Raw genomic sequence first — 20,897 nt, 5'->3', positions numbered from 1 at the left:
AGCCAGAACACTCATACATTGCTTGTGGGGATATAAAATGGTCCAATCATCCTGGATAACAGTTTGTCAGTTTCCTAGAAAGTTCAACATACGCTTGCCATATGACCCAACAATCCCACTTCTATGTAATTATTCTGGAGAAGTGGAAACTTAAGTTCGTATGAAAACCTGAAAGCAGTGTCTATAGTGGCCTCATTCATAATTATGTACAACTGGAAACAACTCAAGTGTCCTTCAGCTAGTGAATGGATGAACTCATTGTGTCTACTCATCCAATAGAGTTCTACTTACCAATCAAAGGGAAATCTACTGATACACACCATGAGTAAATCTCAAATGCATCATTGAAAGTGAAAAAAACCCAGATTCAAAAGGCTATAGACCATATGACTCCATTTCTATGACTCTCTGGAAGTCTGAACCAATCACTGGTTGCCAAACACTAGGATGAGGGAATTTTGGGGGTGATGGAATTGTTCTATACTTTCATTGTGGTAGTGCTTACATGACTGTCTGTATTTGTCCAAATTCATAGAACTGTGCACTAAAAGAGTGCATTTTACTGCAGGAAAATTGTCACTCAAAAATAAACATCTCAAACCATATATTTATGAGTTGTGGATTTTTAAGGTGATTGTCTACCTTATAAATAGCCAAACCAATGAATGCAGGAAAATTATCTGTTTGTTCACAGATGTATTTGGGGGCCATAGAACATTACCTGGCACATAGAAGGTACTCAGTAGATTTGTGAGGATGGATGGATGGATGGATGAATGGATGAATGGATAGATGGATGGATGGAGAAATGAATGAATGACTGAATGACAGGTTCTCAGTAAAGATATCGGGTGCTGCAGCCTCAATGGCCTGGGTCTGAACGCTGGCTCTCTCACTTCCTCTGGCACAGGGAGCAGCAAACGTCACTAACCTTGATCATTTCAACGAGGAACATACTAGCATCATTATGATGGCTCGGCAACCACCCTCGTCTGCTCACTACAGCCCCCTGGGGATGGGAACTAATGTTTGGTGAGTGCGGACAAGGCACCAGCCCCGTGATCCCCTAGTGCACCCAGAATCCTCCCGCCAACCCAGCTCCTATAATGAACCAGCTGTTTAGGGTCTGTTTTCCCTGCTGGACTATGAGTGCCATAAGGCAAGGGAGTTCCCAATCCAGGCCCTGGATTCCCAATGCTAAGCAGGTACCAAATAATCAACTGTCTAAATCATAACCATGGCAACAATAACAACAATACTATCAGCTCCCAGATCTGTGCATCTACCAATTGTCAGACATTATGTTATGTACCTCCCATATCCATGCCATGAAATCCTCACAGACAACCAACGAAGGCAGATTGCATCATCACTAATCCCATTTCTCAGATGAGAAAACTGTTAGGTCATGTGGTTTGGCAGCCAAACTTTCTGGAAGTTCATCATGTTGAGCACTTTATGTGCATTATGTCAGGTAATGAGATGGGCCCAAGTTCAGGCAGCCACTAAGTGAAAGATACCCAAACTGCCCCATGTTGAAGGCGACACTTCACCTGGACCCTCTCCTGACTTTTGGCTGGCTCCTCAGGCCCTTACCAAGGCATTCAAGACCCTCATGTTTTGGCCTATCTCTTTCCTCCCTCCCCACCCCATCTTGTTCTATCCATAGAAGAAATGGAACTGCAACTGTCCCCCAACACACCATGCTTATTGCCTCCCCTGAACTTCCTCCCTGGCTGATGCCTCTGCCCGAAATGTCTCCTCATCCTTACCCAATAGGCAAATTCTGAGCACACCCGCAGAGTCTAACTCAGACCGTCACCTTCTCCAGGAATCTGTCTTGACAGTGTCTTGTTTACACCTGTGCCTATGCATCTGCCTGCCCCACTAGATGGAGAGCCCCCGAGGGCCCAGGGAGCATCACTCCCTGAGCCCCAGTGCCTGACTCCAAGCCCTTCATCTTCTAAACGTCCCATAAATATTTGCTGAATGAATGCTCAACTCTTTACTTCACCGCCGATGAATAAACTCTGAAGCCCAGGGTAGCTGCTGGACTATTTCTGACTTCTAATCTGGCACATTTCAGAGAGATTTCTTCTTTTCTCTGACTGTGAATTCCATCTGCTCTTTTAATTAATGAAAATTCAGTTCTATGCAAATGTTTCTTCCAGGATCATCCTTCATGAGCAACCTCTGGGAGCTTACTCATCAGCCTGTTCTCTGAATCTGTGTTTGGAACATTCTGGGAGCTTGTTATTGGGCCTTTGAACTGAACAGTACAAGTGAACAAAATCGACAAACCTGACACTTGACCTCAGGAGTTTACAGCCCTGGGAGCTGTAGGATTTGAATTTACTGCAAGAACCCTCCCTCATCCTGTCTTCCCCAATAAACTCCCACTGCCTGGTACTGTCAACCCCTATGGTGTCTGAAAATATATCCATTTGGTGCCTGCTAAATCCTATAAAAATCTCTCCTGTGCACCTGTTTATTAATTCAGGACTGAAGCTCCTCTAAATAGAAGGACACCAGGAGTCTCAAATCCTACATACACTTGGGACAATAAATGTTTTTCTTGTCTGAGAAATACAGCTTTATGACACAGGAACTCAGTGTCAAAAGGCAGCTTAGTATAGTGGCAAAAGCATGGGCTTTGGATCCATGTAGACATGGAGCTGGGTAACTCTGGGCAGCTTAATTAACCCCCTGGACCTCAGCTTCCTCACAGATAAAATGGAGAGAAGTAGCAGCTGCATGTGGGTCTTCTGAGGATTACAGGCAATGACAAACATGCAGCAGGGTCACAATATGTGTTGGTTTTCCTCTCCCTCTTGGCAGTGGGACCACTGTGGAGAATGGCCATCTGGGTCACCACTGGCCTGCTTTTCCAGAGGCTGAGAGCCAGGACATCAGTGGGAAGTGAGGGAATGAGACAGGGGCAGGCCCGGTGGAGTCTCTGAGGAGGTGATGGGCAAGTCTGCTCTGCATGGTGGCGGGGCAGGGGCAGGAAAGAAAGGGTTGGTATAATACTGCCTTACATTTCTCCAGTGGTCTGGGCTCTATATTCCTGGAGATGGATCTGCTTTTTGGGAACAGCCTAAAGGAAGTCAGAACTAGCTTTAAAAGGTTATGGAGGTGGCTCCAAATGGGAGCTGCTTCTCTCCATGTCATCTTTCTCTCCTCACTGCCCCTCTGCAGATGATGGTTCCTTCAGTTCTATCTGTTCCTCCTGGCACAGTGTCCCCTGGGCCTCAGGCTTGGTGCTCTCCTCTCCTGCATCCTCCCTGGGGGATTCTGTCCCTGCCTTGGCTTTGCTGCATCTCAGTGCTGGTAACTCCCCAGTCCATGGATGCTGTCCACATCGCTCCAGAAGCCTGGATAGTACCTCCCAGAGACACCTCAAATTCAAACTTAGGACTCCCGGAACCCCACACACCTGCAGCCCCCACTGTGCTCCCCACACACCTCCACTGGAATCCTGGGCAGCAGCCTTAACACCCCTTTCATCCCATTCTCCCACCCATTTGTCAAGGCAGTGTCTCCTTGGATGGACTGGCCTAAGCTCTTGAACCTTTTGGAAAGGGATTGCAGAAAGACCTTCAACTGTGAAGGCCTTATTGGTGTAAATATCCAGCATCCCAAGGGGACTATCTCAAGGGAACAGATTCATTTGTATGCATACCTTCTGGTATCCATGCTGACCTGAGTCTGACTCTTGTCACCAACATCTGCCTGGGTGGGTCCCTCACGGCCCCTTAGCTTGTTTCCTCAGCTCTAAAGTGGGAAGAAATAATTGTGCCCGCTCCAAGTTTGTGAGCATTAGATAAAGCTGTGGATGGAAAGAACTTAGCTCAAGGGCTGACCACGTAGCAAATACTAAGAAGTACTATTTTTACTATGACTTGTGGCCAAACTTCATTTATTTCTTTTATTTAGTAAACAAGAGATGAATGGCACACGTAGTGGATTCTGGGAGGTGACGACATGGTTTTTCAATCTCTACAGATCAACACACATAAACTGACAGAGCAGACGGATAGCTAAGTCAAAACCCATGAGGAACACTTACTACAAAACTAAATTGTCCCCCCACAAGCCCCAAAATGTAAGTGCGTGGGAACAAACCAGCAACAGTGACAAGACTCCCGTGGGAGTGACTTCTGTAGAGAAGGAAACACAAGAGAAGAAACAAGGCAGCATATGATGGAGCAGAGAACAGAGAGGTGCAAGACAGCCAGCAGGTATGTATGGGGGGGCCCAGCTGGCCAGCTGGGGAACAGTGGCTAAAACCTGGAAGAGCTTGTCCAGTCCAGTGTCAGGTGGGTATAGGGGCCCTTGGTAAGCTCTGCAGGAGCAGGTCAGTCTGGAACCCCAAATCTCTATCATCCTCCAGCTGGAGCTCCTTTCTAGAAGGAGCCCCAAGGAGAAACTGTTGGAAGTAGACCCAAAACTGAGTGGGATGGGGACCCTACAGATAAAAGAAAGAGAAGCTCCAGCTAAAAGTAGGCAAGTAGGGTGGCTGTGTGGCTTAGTCAGTTAAGCGTCTGCCAGCTCAGGTCATGATCCCAGGATCCTGGGATCGAGTCCCGCATCAGGCTCTCTGCTCAGCAGGGGGCTTGCTTCCCCCTCTCCCTCTGCTGCTCCCCCCTACTTGTGCTCTCTCTCTGACAAATAAAATCTTTAAAGATAAATAAATAAATAAATAAAAGTAGGCAAGTAGAATGAACCAGGAAATCCCAGATAGCAAGCTGCCTTGGATTTTGACACTTCATGAAAATGACAGAAGACTTTCAGTTACAAAAGCTACCCTGAATGACATCATCTTCCAAAAGTTCAGGAAAACTAATTTCTAAATCTAAAGACCAAAAAAAAAAAAAAAAAAAGAAAAAAAAAAAAGAAACAGTATCAAAGTCAAATTCCATGCAAAGTTATCATAAGAGGAAGGAAAATAAAGAACAGAATAACATACTTTACAATGATGATTAGTCAGAAAGATGTGTCTCCCCCCCACCCAAAAAAAAACCAGGGAAAAACTGTAACCTGAGAGTTGGGTTGCTTCTTTAACGGTTTCCAGACGAATCAGGCCTTCTGGTATCCACCCCCCGCCCCCCGCAGTCCCCGCCCACATGGAGGCTGGTCTCGGTCACGTGACTTGCTCTGGCCAACTGGACATCAGGACGTGTGAAGCAAGCAGAAGCTTGATAAGCATGTGGGAACTGGGCTCTCCTTGAAACTACTGCCACCATGTGAGCAAGCTCACTGTAGTCCCTGTGATGATGAAAGACCACGTAGAGAAAGACCCATTCCACTCAGCTGTCCTCGCTGTGCCCAGCCCCCAGCGGACCCACCAGGTGCAGGAAGGAGGCCAGCCTAAACCAGCAGAGGAACCACTCAGTTAAAGGGTAGACTGTGAGAAATAGGACATTGTCGCTGTTCTAGGCCACGAAGGGTTTTTTTAAACAATGTTCATTTACACAACTAATGAATCATGGAACACTACATCAAAAACTAATGATGTACTATATGTTGGCTAATTGAAGGTAAGTAAAAAAAAAAAAACAATGTTCATTTACTATCTCCAAACTTATTTTTTAACTTCCTTTCTTTATTTTTATCGAAGTATAGTGGACACACAATGTGACATTAGTTTCAGGTGTTCAACATAGTGATGTTCTGCTCACAACTGTAGCTGCCGTCTGTCAGCACACAGCACTATTAGAGTACCACTGACTACATTCCCTGTGCGGTGCATTTATTCCCTAACTGGAAGTGTGTACCTCCCACTCCCCTTCACCCACTGTTCCCATCCCCCTGCCCCCTCTCCTCTGGTAGCCATCGGTTTGTTCTCTGTATTATGGGCCTGTTTTTGCCTTTTGTTTGTTCATTTGTTTTTTAGATTCCACATATGAGTGAATCATATGGTATCTGTCTCTTTCTGTATGACTTATTTCACTTAGCAGAATATCCTCTAGGTTCATCCACGTTGTCGCAAATGTTGAGATCTCATTCTTTTTTGTGACTGGTATTCCACTGTATATATACACACCACATCTTCTTTATCCATTCCTCTATCGATGGACACTTAGGTTGCTTCTGTATCTTGGCTATTGTAAATAATGTTGCAATACATGCAGGGATGCATACACAATGCACTTCAAATTACTGTTTTCGTTTTCTTTGAGTAAATACCCAGTAGTGGAATTACTAGGTCATAGGGTATTTCTATTTTCAATTTTTTGAGGCACCTCCATACTGTTCTCCACAGTGGCTGCACCAGGGTGCATTCCCACCAACAGTGCACGAGGGTTCCTTTTCCTTCCGCATCCTCACCAACACCTGTTGTTTCTTGTCTTTTTGATACTAGCCATTCTTCAGGTGTAAGGTAACATCTCACTGTGGTTTTGATTTGCATTTCCCCGATGATGAGTGATGTTGAGCACCTTCTCATGTGCCTGTTGGCCATCTGTATGTCTTTTTTTGTAAAAATATCTATTCAGATTCTCTGCCCATTTTTAAATTGTATTATTGTTATTAGTATTTTGGTGTTGAGTTGTATAAGTTCTTTATATATTTTGGATACTAACCCTTTAGCGGATATGTCACTTGCAAATGTCTTCTATTCAGTAAGTTGTCTTTTTGTTTTGTTCATTGTTTCCTTCACTGTGCAGAAGCTTTTTATTTTGATGTAGTTCCAGTAGTTTAATTTGGCCTCGTTTCCCTTGCCAAAAGAGACAAATCTAGAAAAACGTTGCTATAGCTAATGTCTCTCTGCCTGTGCTCTCTTTCAGGAGTTCTATGGTTTTAGGTCTCACATTTAGGGTCTTAATCCGTTTTGAGTTTATTTTTGTGTATGCTGTAAGAAAGTGGTCCTGTTTCATTCTTTTGCCTGTGGCTGTCCAGTTTTCCCAGCACCATTTGTTAACGAGACTGTCATTTTCTCATTGCATATTCTTGCCTCCTTTGTCATAGATGAATTGACCATATATGCGTGGGTTTATTTCTGGGCTCTCCATTCTGTCCCACTAACCTATGTGTCTATTTTTGTGCCGTCGCATATGGTTTTGATCACTACAGCTTTGCAGTAAATCTTGAAATCGGGAAATGTGGTATCTCCAGTTTCCTTCTTTTTCAAGATTGCTTTGGCTATTCAGGAGTCTTTTGTGATTCTATGCAAACTTTAGAATTATTTCTTTTCCTGTGAAAAATGCAGTTGGCACTTTGATAGGGATTACATTGAATCTGTGAATTGCTTTGGGTAGTATGGACATGTGAACAATGTCAATTCTTCCCATCTGTGAACATGGTGTAAGTCACTAAGTTTTGACTTGCTTTGTTATACAGTAATCAATGATTAATATAGACATTAAGAGTTAAGATTTAATATAGACATTCAGAAAATTATACAAGACATGAAAGAACAGCATAAAGTGGAATTAAAAAACTCATAAATCAGGCAAGAGAACTCAGGGTAAAAATTAGAAATAGAGGGGAAATTATTTTAGTCATAGATATTTCACTAGAAAGCATACAGAGCAAATAAACACAACAGGTAATCTTTGAAAGAAAAGGAGAAAAATGGGAAAGATTTTAAACAGATAAAGGAAGAGATACAAAAGATTTGAAAATAACAAATATTGAAAATTTGTAAAGATTCCACATTCAGATAATAGGTGTCCTTAGAGAAAACCAAAGTAAGGGAATGGAATGCTTCTAAAAATGATAACTTCCATCAGAGGTCCTTAAGAAAAATCAACTTGAAAATACACATTGGAAAAGCATTGTGTACTTAAGAATGTAGACCCCAAATGACCAAGACCAAAGTTACATTCTGGCCACACTGGACATTAATAAAAAAAGAAAATATGGTTATGTTTGTTTTTGTTTGTGTGTTTTCCCCCAAGCCTGAAGCAAGGCTTTCAAGCTGGGTAGAAGTTCTCCGGAAATCACAGAAGGAGGTCTTCCTGGCAGAGAGGACAGTAAGGATAAAGTGTGAGAGAGCCCAGAACATACTGGGAACGGCTGGGGCATGGTGTGAGGGGGAACGACTGGAACACTGACGCCTCAGGCCCTGGGCCTATGGTGCCTCAAAGGGGCCTGGAACACTCACCCATGTAGGGCTTGGTCCCGGCCACGGAGGAAGCCTTTTCTGCTCCTTCCACGATCGTCGCTATGTTGAAATCTGTGATGTGAACATGTCCTGGAGATAGAGAAACAGAAACCCCAGTTAGCAAAAGCTACAGGCAGCGGGGCCAGCTCCTTGTCAGTTTAAAGCTGTGGGCTCTATGGTGGGTGCAAGAAGAACGTAGCAGAACTTCTACTTATAATAGTATTTTATCTAACACTTGGAAAATGTCCAGTTTTGCCGCATTATTCACAGTAGCCAAATTTAGGACAACCTAAGTGTCCATCAACGAACGAATGGATAAAGAAGATGTGGTCCATATATACAACGGAGTATTATTCAGCCACCAGAGAGAAGGACCTCCTGCCGTTTTTGACAACATGGATGGACCTTGAGAATATCATGGTACGTGAAATAAGCCAGATGGAGAAAGGCAGATACTGCATGTATCATTTATATATGGAATCTAAAAAAAGCTCATAGAAGCAGAGAGTAGAAAAGTGGTTACCACGGGCTAGGGGATGGGAGGAAGAAGGAGAGTTTAGTCAAAGGTACAAACTCTCAGCTCTAAGATGAATAAGGTTTGAGGATTTAATGTATAATGTGGAGACACAGTTGACAGCATTGTATTGTATAACTGCAATTTGCTAAGGGGGTAGAACTTGAATATATATATACACAAACACACCCACACTAAAAATGGCTATGTTATGTGCAAGTTCTATGATGTGAATTTTTTGGTGGCACATGCATATTACTTATAAGTAAATAAAAATATTGATAACTGATAAAAAATTTTGTGGATTAAATTTTGGAGGCACTGACTCAGGAGAGTAAAAGCTCATGGTAAAGAGAGGAGAGGGATGAGTCCAGATTGCCTTGCTCGGGAAGCAGAGTGGCCGTGGTGGGGGAAGAAGGGTGGAGAGAGGATTTTCATGCCCAGAGGACATTCTTGTTCCACTGTTTGTGTGCTTTGGTCAGTGGGGGCAGTACCCGAGGAATCCTGGGGGGAGAGGGCTGGGGATTGAGACCATCTTCCATCCAGCTTAAAGTAATGGTAGCAGATGGGACATGGATAGGCTGGTTGCTCCTGCACATAAGTGTTCAAGAAACCTGAGAAGGAAGTAGGAGGGACAGAGGAAGAAGGAGACAAGAGATAAAGGGAAGCAGGGAAGGAAGACGGGTGGGAGGGAGGGAGGGACATCCTGACAGTTGGTACTGGCCTTCTGGGGAACTTGGTACATAAAAGGAGCCAACCCTGAGACCCTTGAATACTAGCTATAAATGCAATCACTTTCTCTCTCTGTCCTCACATCATGGGAAAATGGCTGGATTTTCACATCTGAAAGCTGCATTTGAGAGGCTGGGACTTAAATACACAGGTGGCTTGCATACACAAAACTGACGTTGGGAGGGTTTGGAGGGCACCTCCATGAGATGGAGAGACACCTGCCAGAGCAGGCGCAGTGAGGCCCACGGGACAGGTGCACCAGATAGGATCAGCCACAGTGGACAGCAAAAGCACCAGCGGTTTCACGCAAATTCCAAATCTCAGGCTCAGCTGCCAGCACTGATGTGTGGGCAAGCTTCTGTCAGGCACTCTGTCCAGAGCCCCCGGGTGGGATGCAGCGGTGAGATACTCAGTGATGATCTGCAATACACTTCGGGTGCTTGTGGGTGAAGCCTAAGTCATCCAGCCAGAGCCTTGCTGGGAACCCTTTCTGGCCAGATGCCGAGTGTGTCCACCCAGGGAGCATCCCTAGAGCAGACGCACCTGCTGCAGCCTCTGGGGCCAGAACGAGCAGCCACACAGTCCTAACCCCCGAGAGGCTGTGCGGCGTAGCAGTTGGGTGCACAGACTCTGAGTCACACTGACTTGGTTTGGGTCTCAGCTTTGTTGTGATTAGCTGTCTGAGCTTGGGCAAATAACTTATTTTCCTCATCTGTAAAGTAGGGGTGATACTATCAAAGTATCCATCTGAGAGAGCGTTTGGGAGGAGCCAGGGATTAATATACATAAAATGGTTAGAGCGACTGGCACACAAGAAGTAGGGAAGCTTCTTGTTAAGTGTTTGCTCCTACCAGTGTTATCTTGCCCACATGTGGCTCAGATCCCATTGTCTCCAGCCAGCGCCAGTCTGCCCCTGGCACCCTCACAGTCCCCACTTCTAATACTAACTGTGAGGCATGGGAGGGTCTCAGTCACCTCTGCACCCACACCTGTATGCCAAGTGCAGCCACCACACTGAGAGGATCTGGAGACCCTCCAATATGGCTTTTATTTGGTTTTCCTTCATTTCTCCCTGTCTTTTAAAAATTAGTATTTGCATTATGAAAGTAATGCCAGCTGATTATAATAAGTCAAGGACTACAAACATGTATTTGAGTCACTCCTTTCAACCCCCTGATGGCTCCCCGCACTCGCACTTGTAACCCTACTAAATGACTTGGCTCTCTGTTGTTTCTCCCTTTGCTTATGCATACACGTATCCACATATGTTGGGACGTGGTTTGTCCTTCCAATAATGAGATCGTACTCCATGGGTTGTTCCAGAAGTTACTTTTGCAGTTAGCCCTGTATCACGACATTTTCCCACGTCAGTATACATAGGTCTATCTACAAGCACCATAATCCCTTGTCCTCCATGTTAAAGAAATCCAATTATTTTGGTAATTTATTTGGTGATAAAACTTGACCTGGAACTTCTCTTCATTGTTCTATCTATTCCACTTAGGGGGAATATTCATGTTTTGATAGAAAAATATTAATATATTTGATTACACGGTGGTCCCCCTTGGTGATTCATTTAACCCCTATGAAGGTATTACATAATATTTAGTATATGTTGTTTTTAAATATCATTATTTATTAGAATACTATTTTCATATTACTAAGATATATATTATTTAATATTAAATCTGAGAAATTCGAGCTATGAAAACCTATCTGGCCCCAAGAGTTTCAAATAAGAAACTGTGGCCCCATAGCTGCAAAGTATTCCATAGTACTGTTATATCACATTTTATTCAACAATGATCCTATATGGCATTCAGGTTGTTTCCAGTTTTGGTTGCCTATGTGTTTGTCTTGTTATTGGATCAGCAATAGCATTCTTGAGCACACTGTTACATGTTGGTACTTCCATTTTAACTGAATAAATCCCCAGAGGTGGGATTGCAGAGTCAGAGGGTTTGCATACTATGTTCAAACAATTATAATTTATGGTACCTTATTATTATTTTTTAGTTTCTTAAAAGATTTTATTTATTTATTTGAGAGAGAAAGAGCGAGCACAAGCAGGGGGAGTGGCAGGCAGAGGGAGAGGGAGAGGCAGGCTTCCCGCTGAGCAAGGAGCCCCATGTGGGGCTTGATCCCAGGACCCCGGGATCATGACCGGAGCCAAAGGCAGACACTTAACGGACTGAGCCACCCAGGTGCCCAATTTATGGTACTTTAAACAGGACATGAGAGTGTGTGTTTCTCTGAATTGTGACTAGCACAGTAATCAATGATTTCACTTGTTGCAAATCACACGGTGAGGAATGATAACGCACTGCCGATAAGGCTGCACATTTTCCACATGATCAGTCCCCAACCCCCTGGGGAACCGTGTAGAATCTTGATCAATTTTCAATCAGAGCTTTGTCTATGAGATACATTTATACTTTGCTCTGTGTACAGCAAAGATCTCCTAGCCTATTGTCTTTGGACTCTGTTTACAGTATCCCTTGCCTTACAAAAGTCTTAAAAGCTTAAAGAATAATATGTTAATTTTATAGTTTGAGTATATTTTCCTTATAGTTTTCCAGAAGCCTATTCCACCCCTAAGATTTTATATATCTTTCTATATTTTCTTATAATACTTATATATCTTTTATATTTAAATCTTCCAACCATAGATATATAAAAATAGAATATATTTTTGTTGTAATATAACAAATGTCTGGTTTTAGCCACTGTTAGGTAGGGTTGCATAACTGGTATAGAATTGGTGCCAAATCTCATGTTAATCCTTGCAGTACTCCTGTCAGGAGGGTAGGATCACCTGCTTTGTTACCTCAAGCTGCAGAGACCAGGGAGCTGTGCATGGTCACACAGCTGATCTGCGGGGAAGCTGCCGTGTGTCTCCAGCCTCTTCCTGGGGTGAGTGGCTCCCTCGGCCCCATGCTGCCCTCTGCAGAGCTGAGCCAGACAGCCCTGCCCTTGCTTCCTCCCGGCCCTCAGGGGAGTGAGGGCTCTGGCGGACAGCTCTGAAGCATACCTGCTGGGGCTCCCCCGGGAATTCACGCCCAGCAGGTGTGACAGACTGCAAGTTCCACTTCTGGTTTCCATGAACTGTGCTAATTGATGAGCTGTGAGCTTCCTTTAACAATTGAGTGAAGATGTGGAAAAGTGAAAATTAGTGCCACACAAGGCCTCCTACGGGTTCCTCTCAGGAGAATGGAAATTTACTACAAAATTTGCAAATATGAACTCAGTTTTATTAACTCAGGCTATTTGCTTTCCACAGGTTGAAAACATTCAAAACTCAGCAAGAGAAGGAGCTCAAGATGTTGTGTGAGACCCACTAGTACAAGTTTTAATTTGGTATCAATAATCAGGAATCATACTGCCAGCCCTGTTATGCATCCTGCACTCCAGCTATGCTTCTCTCCTCTCTCTGAATGCATGGAAATTCACCTCACCTCCAAGTCTTTGACAGTACTTGAAATGCCCATCCCTCTCCACTGCCTGGTAGACTTCCATTCATTCTTCAAAACCTGGCCCTAGAGTTATAGTACTGGTGGATGTGCATCTGCCCTTTGCTTGCATACTTCCATCAAAGGAAACAGAGGTGGGTATCTGACTGTGTCTTAGTCGGCTCAGGTTGCTATAATAGGATACCACAGACTAGGGGGCTTCAACATCAAACATTTACTTCCCACAGTCCTGGAGGCTGAAAATCTAAGGTCAGGGTGCCAGCATGGATGGATTCTTGGTGACAGCTCTCTTCCTTTGTATGGCAGGTTTCTTGCTGTATCCTCACATGGTGGAGAGAGCTCTGACCTCTTCTTCCCCTAATAAGGGCACCAGTCCCATCATGGAGGCTCCAACCCCATGACCTCATCCAAACCCAGTTACCTCCCAAAGGCCTCAGCTCCAAGTATCATCACGTTGGGGGTTAAGCCTTCAAAATGTGAATTCTAAGTGGGGGGCACAAGCATTCCATCCCTAGCACACTGATTTAGGCCTCTCCCCTGGGCCCTCCACTCCCCTCCAGTGTTACTCCAATCTTGGCATCCACCATATTGTATCTGTCACCTTGTCTGTCTCCTTGAGGCTAGGAATCTTGCCTTGCTCATTTCTGTCTCCAGGACCTTAGCAATGGCCTGGCCTGGGGAAGGTATTCTTCTGTTGACTGATTGACCAAATAAGAGACTGAATGAAAGAGATATGGTGAGCAAACCCTGTCACCTTTCTTCATTCCCTACTGCTTAGAGCCATCACAATATTCACAGGAGTCGATGACATTCCATGTCAACTTTTGACTGTGAAGACTGCAGCCATGTCGCTTTCTCAGTCTGACCTCAGAGGGTGGGCCAGCCACCCTCTCCATGAATTGTGTACTCATGGATGCTAGTGGCAGGGTTGGCGCTATGAGGAGTTGTAACCAGGGCTATTTTCGGAGTATAAAAATACTTGACAGCCATGTGACTTTCAAGGACTCTCGCCCATTTCTTCATGCAGGGACTATTTATGGAGCGTGGCCGGTCTGCGCGAATCTGGGGAGGGGCTTGAAACCGCAATGCCAGGATCTGTGTCATGGACTGAGGGGCTGGGGATGGTGGGGATTCCCTGGTGCTGAGGACCCATCCACAGTCGTTCCCTGGCGCCATAATTGCCTTGCCACCACCCCGAGTCACCTCGGTGCCACCAGTGCCATTGAGCCAGGCTGGCTCTGGCACCTCCCCGAAACGTTACTGGGGAAGGCACACAAAGCCTTCTTGGATTTCGCTGCATTTTCATTTCCTTCCTCTGCAGCTACATTGCACAAATATCAATTTCTGGTCCACCATGCCCCTTGCCTCCCCTTCTCCGCTCTCAGCCCCTGTAATGAAGTCCCCCCACAAGGGTATTGACCAGATGCATGAGGGCAGTGCGCTCATGTCACTGAGACCTACAAGCCCACACCTGGGAGAAGACGGGGTCTGCTCGGAGGGGCCAGTCAGCGCGGAATGACAGGCCGCATATTGGAGCAGAGTGAATTCTTTCTGGATCTGTCCTCTGGACGCCACACTTGGACACACTGTCATGCCTCCCTGTGAACTCCTGGGAGTGGGTGCTGGGGTAGTGCCACTAGGGGGTGGTAGACCGGGAATGCAAATGGAAGGCAGTCGGTCTACAAGAGAAGATCACCTCCCGCATTATTCCCTGCCCGTTTCCCTTTCATCAGACTTGAATTTGGAGTCAAGTCTCTCATGAACATCTGTCCCCACCTTCGCTGGTTTACAGGGACTACGTCATGCCTAAGTGGAGGCCAGAGTGGTGCTGCCCCAAAGAAGCAGCTGGAAGCCCCCTGGGGAAGAAACCAGGGTCGATGAGACCCATGGCAGGCTCCAGGCTCCCGCTGGTAATTACCCCACTTCTGAGATGTCAGTGTGATGTCACGCTGGCCCTGATCTTCCACTCGGGATCACACACCCCAGGCACTCTCCCCTCCCACTAATCTTCATGGACGTCAGAGTGAACTTATTGCAGGACAACAGAAAAAAGAAAGAAAGAAAAAGAAAAAGAAACCAAATCAAATCCCAGAGCACAAGCTTATCCAGGCTTCATCGGGTGACAGCAGCAGGAAGACTGAACTGTTTCGGAGCATGTCTGCCTGATAAGAAGAAATGGCCCCTTGGCTTTCTTCTGTTCCATTTGGATTGGCCTCCTCCCGTGTCTTGGTCATGCGGTGGGTATCCAGGGCCATGAAACCATCTGATCGTGACTTCATAAAGCACTCTGCAGGATTTGCGGCTGGCTCATCTGCTGCCTCGGGGAATCCACCTCATCCAAGTCTTCTGTGGGAACAGTTCTCAACAGTTCTGTTTCCCTGTTTTCTCTCCAGCCACTAGGTTCCTGGGTTAGTCCCTGCCTTATGGCCAAGGCCACATGACCAATCCACTCTCCTTCCACGCTGTGTTGGGCATATGATTTTATGCAATTACATGAGTGAATCACAGTGAATACCATTTGTAGAGAGGTTTTCAAAGCGCTTTCCCAGCTGTGATCTGCTCTGTACAACTCAGTAGGACCAGGCTGGAGACGATCTCCTGACACTTAGCATCCTGACTCTCTTTCGCTCTCTTTCTTCCATCTTCCTTCCCTCCCTCCCTCCTTCCTTCTTTCCTCTCTGTTTTTCCTTCCTCTCTTTCTTCTCTTTCCCTCTCTTTCTCTTTCTCCCTCCCTCCCTTCCTTCCTATCGTTAACACACAATGTTACATTAGTTTCAGTTATACAACATAGTGGTTCAACAAGCTTATACACTGTGCTATGTTCACCACATTCCACTCCTTTCTTTGCTACTCCCTGTATCACAAGGGCCGGGGGCGGGGGCGGGGTGGGGTGGGGAACACATTTCCTGACTCTCTTGCAGCTAGGGTTCTCGATGAGATTTATGGTCTGCCAACAAGAGACACTCAGGAGAGGTTTGCAAGGTGGAAGTAAAGCAGAGTCTGTCTGTTTGGGACGGAGCCAAAGGATGGACAAGCTGGGTAGAGAGGGGTCTTTGCCGAGGCTGGACATTTGTTAAGGTGGCCTCGTCACTGGTGTGAGCAGCTAGGAAGTGACTGTCCAGCCCAAGGTCCTTGAGCCAGAATCCAAGCCCCAGGCAGGTTTGACCACAAGGCCTACCACCTCCCTTCTTCATCAAGCTGCTTTCTCTTGGGTGCCCTGCCGCCCACACTGGCACATGCACAAGGGATGTGGAGCTGCCTCCACTCCAGCCCAGGGGATGGCCAGGTCACTGCTTTCCCTAGAGCTCACCCTCCCAGTCAGTCCAGGATGTGAGCCTCCCCTCCAGAGAGATGTGCACCCTGAAGCCTGGGGCCAGGACCCTTGTGCCTCCAGCCTGGTTATCGAACACTGTTCAGGAAACAGGGAGTGATTAAGATGATCATTTTCAGGCAGAGCAGGAATTTGGACCCAGTGTCAGTGGAGACAATAGAAACTCACAATTTCACAAAGAAGGATTCACATCAGTAGATTCTTGGCCCTTCTCCACCCCTTCCTCACTGCCCAGAGATTATGTGAAGGGTCATTTTGGGATGGACAAACTAGCCTTACATAGTTTAGCTCTGCCTGGGTAGCTGAGGGACCCCTGACCTTCCGAGTTCTTGGTCGCATTCGAGCGATCACTTACCCAGCTGGGGTTGGACGTGGGAGGTGAGTCTTCCTCTCTCTGGGGTTATGGAGTAGGAAGAGCCTTTTGACTCACACAAATGCCAGCTTTGAGCAGCAATGAAGGTGATATGTTGTCCCCTATCTGCCACCTCCTTGTTTTATTTTTTATTTGTTCAAATCCCATATGGGGAAGATGGGGCTGTGATAGGTCGAACTGTGTTCCCCGCCTCCCTGCCCCATTCATATGTTGATTACTAACTCCCATGATCTCAGAATGTGACTTCATACAGGTAGGGTCACTGCAGATGTAATTGGTTAAGATGATTTCATACTGGGGGGGGGCCCTAATCCAGTAAGACTGGTGTTCTTATGTAAAGGAGACATTTAGACACAGACATGCACCTGGGGAAACACCATGTGAAGTCTGGAATTATCCTGCTCCAGCCGAGCGACTGCCCCAAGCTAGCAGAGAGAACTGGAACAGACCCGTCCCTGGCTCCTCCTAGGGGGCGTGGGTCTGCACCATGAGACAATACATTTCTGTTGTTTGAGCCTCTCAACCTGTGGGACTTTGTTACAGCAGCCCTAGGAAACTGAGATGGGGGCGCTATTTCTGGGAGTCAGGGACTCCCAGAGCCGGGTCATTAGGGCTTTAAGACTCCCTTCTGGCATTGTGTTGCAGCAGAAACTTCTCCTCTTGCAGCCTTCTGAAAAGAACCACATTACAATCCTTCCAAGGACACCCAGAATTTAAACCCCACTCCTGCACTCTGTCCTTAAACTCTTGGGACCCCCTCTAAATAATGACACTGCTGTTGGTCCCTCAGACTCAGAAACAGCCCTGCCCACTGAGGTGCCTGGGCGGCTGCCCCCCACTTCCTTCTCAGCTGCTCCAAACCCTGCATCTTCTTCCCTTTGCAGCTTTAAATCCCCATCTCCTTGAGCTGTGGGCCCTCAGCCCTAACCTACACTCAACCCTCTCCCCACGCTTCCCTAAGATGCTCTTTCTTCCTTCAACTTCATTTTACTCCAGGGATGGTCTTTCTCTGCTTTAGCTGCTGGTCAAGAATACCCCACATCTCAGAAGAGAATTACAGTGCTTGTTCGAGAAGACAAAACCCAGACTGAAGGAACAGAAAGCACAGCAGACACGGGGGGGGAGGGGAGCAGAAAAGCTTGTAGGAAAGCCTTGGATTTTGTGTAACCAGCAGAACTTGAACGTTATTACTAAAATATTAATGCATTTATTTAATTATGTTTATTATAAACAGCCAACCAACTTGTTCTCAGGGAAAACAGTCAATGAGATCCATGATTAAACTCTTTAAATAGCAGGATGCCTGGGTGGCTCCGTGGGTTAAGCATCTGACTTTTCAGCTCAGAGTTGGACAGATCTCCTGGGTCCCATGATCTCAGGGTCCTGGGATGGAGTCCTGCATTGGGCTCCCTGCTCAGTGGGGAGTCTGTGTCTCCCTCTCCCCTACCCGCCCCCCCCCCCCGCTAGTGGTCTCTCTCTCTCACTCTCTGTCTCTCAAATAAATACATAAAATCTTAAAAAAAAACCTCTTTAAATAGCAACACATAGCATCTGTTTTGTACTTTTTGTAACGCAATTAACAAAAGGTTAAGGGGATCTAATGTTTGTCACGGAGACTATAGTTAGTAATACTGTATTATATTTTTGAAATTTGCTAAGAAGGTAAATCTTAAGTGTTCCCACCATACACAAAATGAAAAGGTAACTATGTGAGGTGATGGATTGCTAATTAATGTGATTGAGGTAATAATTTCAAAATGTACACATACATACATTAAATCATGTTCACCTTTAAAATATCACATTGTACAACCTAGTATATACAATTTTTATTTGCCAATCACACCTCAATATAGCCCAAGGTAAAAAAGGCAAAAATGACTAAGAAAGAAAAAAGCTGACGAGTGGCTCATGATATAAATCAGAGAGAGGACCATGGTCAAAGCCTCTTGGGGAGAAGACTTGTGTGTTCTATGGAGAATTCCCTGCTCCTAAATTTCCCTTCTGCACTGCCTGAAAAGGTACTCATGGAATGTTAAAGTTGGGGATGGTGAATGAGTCATTCGCTCTTTAGTATGAAATAGAGTTTCAGTGCCGTGTCGCAACACTAGAAGAGACAGCCCGATGAAATAGGAGCTTAGAGAAGAGTGAGGAGGGCAGGTCCACAGGCCCTTGGGGAAGTGTGTGGATGCTGCAAAGCCAGAGGCAGGGTCGGGACACTGTGAGAGTCATGTGGGAGGGGCGGAGGATAGGGCTCTCAGAGAGTTGGGGGGAGGTCTGGAAGGAAAGTGGAAAGGGGCTGAGAGGTGAGACTGAGTGTGGAAGGGGAGGGATGGATGGAGACCCAGAGCTCAGGAATGAGGAAACACAGGGAAGCCTGTCTGCCAGTGTCCTTGCGTGCGGCGGCCTCAGGAGCCCTGTGGCCAGGGGCTGGGACGACCAGCCGTGAACTAGGGAGTCACATGGGCCCGGGGCTCATTTCCTCATAGATGAAATGGCTGAATTATTCCTACTGAGTTGTGTTCCCACCTTAATTTTACTTCTGAAAGATACTCAGGGCCCTAGAAGGTCTTTACCCAAAGGTCTCTGTCAGTTGTTGGGACAGGACCCTTAGTCCAGACCCCTGATTTCCAGGACAGCCCTGTTATCTGTCCTGCGTAACCCAGCCTGGGCCCCTTCTCACTGCTTCTGAGCACTTTTTATGCCCTGATGTTGTGCTGGGTTGTCTTTCTTATACCTTCACTGTCTTGTCTTATACCTGCACCACACCTGCAAGGCCCCATGGCTTCTCTTTTACTGCTTCGAAGGCCCAAACTCAGAGGGGTGAAGTGACTTGCCCAAAGACACACAGACGGTTGGGGGGTCAGCTGAGCACATCTGGGGATCCTGACTTATACATGCTAACGGGGGCCTTGATTTGCATCCCCAGCTATAGCCAGTTCTCCTGGCATCTTGAGGTCACCGTTGACCTTCCATTCTGGAGGAATTTCAATCTGCTGCCCCAAAGCACCCAGGCTGGTTTCAGCTTCTGGCAGGACATTCGAGCCCAGGTTCCACCACTCCCACCCCACCTCCCAATACTGAGGAGCTTACACAATGAGGTAGGATTCCCCGAGACACACCGGGGACACATACGGGGTCCTAGAGGGGCTTCTAGAAGGAGCCACAGCCTGCAGCTGCTGGGGTCGGGGAGGGAGGCTCAGAGGAGGCATATAGAAGAGGCTGCAGACTCATCCCTGCACGATGCAGCAGCTCCCCCAGGAAACTCCTCAGCTGCTCACTCCATCCCACCCTCCTGAAAGCCCTTGGGGATGAGGCCCCCAAAGCAACGTCACTGAATTTAGTGTTCAAGGCTGTTGTGATGGTTAAACTGCAAACTTGCCCTAGGCTGTCCGATCAGCTGGGCTGTGCACTGTTGGGCCGTGCCCTAGACCTATGGTGATGGGCATCACATCCCTGGGAGTGAGCCAAAACACAGAGGCCCAGTCTTGCTAAAGCAAGACAGGGAACGGCCTTGGATTCTTACCAAGTCCCCCAGGAGATTCTAATGAGACCAAAGTTGGGCATGGAGCCTTGCTTCTCAAAGTGTGGTCCATTGACCAGAAGCGTTGGCTTCACCTGGGAGCTGTTAGAGATGCAGAATCTAGGCCCCACCTCAGACCTACTGAATCAGGGTGTGTATGCACATGAAGGCTTGAGAAGCTGGGGGACGGAAGGCTTCGTGGATTATTGATTACTGATTCCTGGCTTGCCAGGCATACACGATGCCATTTGATCCCCATGATAATCGGGAAGGTGGACACCAGTTTATGTTTCACAGAAGATGACACTGAGGCTCAGAGAGGTAAGTGACTTTTCTGAAGCCATGGGTCCACAGGTAGAGGAACTCCACAGCCCTACCTCACATTCCCACCTCTGCCCCGTCATCCCCACACCGGGACATGAGCAGCTCTGCCTTTAGCCACAAAACCTTCCAATACATTGGGCTTGACTCACTGTGCTGGACACAGACCAGAAATTACACAGATGTGCGTCCACCAGAATTAAACAAAAAAAGGCTTTCTAATCAACCCTCAAATCCAACTCCCCAGGACCCCAGTCTCCCAGAGCCTCAAACTGCCTGCTGAAAGAGTCTCTGTAAAGCATGCATAACAGGCTTACCATGTTCATCCAGCAAGATGTTGTCTGGCTTGATGTCTCTGTAAGAGAAAACAAATAGGCTGACAACGTGATTCCTATTGAAGAGCACACGACAAACATGAAGCTTGGGGACAAATGCCTCACAACATCCAGAGTGCCTGTCTCTCCCTCAGCATGAGGCTCAGATAGGGAGCAGGGAAGTAATTAGGATAACAGAGAGCCTGTGTTCT

The 20,897-nt window shown here is 46.5% G+C and overlaps 1 protein-coding gene across 2 annotated transcripts in view; it reads right to left on the bottom strand.

Annotated features, from left to right (window-relative positions):
* The window catches only part of STK32B (serine/threonine kinase 32B), a 415,059-nt gene that overhangs the window by 58,327 nt on the left and 335,835 nt on the right, over window positions 1–20,897 (bottom strand). Inside the window, exons 5-6 of one of the 2 annotated variants that reach the window (XM_028089513.1) lie at window positions 20,689–20,726; window positions 8,108–8,197 (exon numbers count right to left, since the gene is read on the bottom strand). In XM_028089513.1, the coding sequence (XP_027945314.1) occupies window positions 8,108–8,197; window positions 20,689–20,726 (128 nt within the window). The remainder of the gene's footprint in view (window positions 1–8,107; window positions 8,198–20,688; window positions 20,727–20,897) is intronic. The other variant, XM_028089520.1, reaches the window with a different exon arrangement.

Source organism: Eumetopias jubatus, unplaced genomic scaffold (genome assembly GCF_037043125.1).
Source record: "Eumetopias jubatus isolate StellerSeaLion01/CBP00866 unplaced genomic scaffold, mEumJub1_p1.0 scaffold_2, whole genome shotgun sequence".
Lineage (NCBI taxonomy): Eukaryota > Metazoa > Chordata > Mammalia > Carnivora > Otariidae > Eumetopias > Eumetopias jubatus.
Note: the sequence above shows the minus strand (reverse complement) of the source record. Positions and strands in the feature narration are given on the sequence as shown.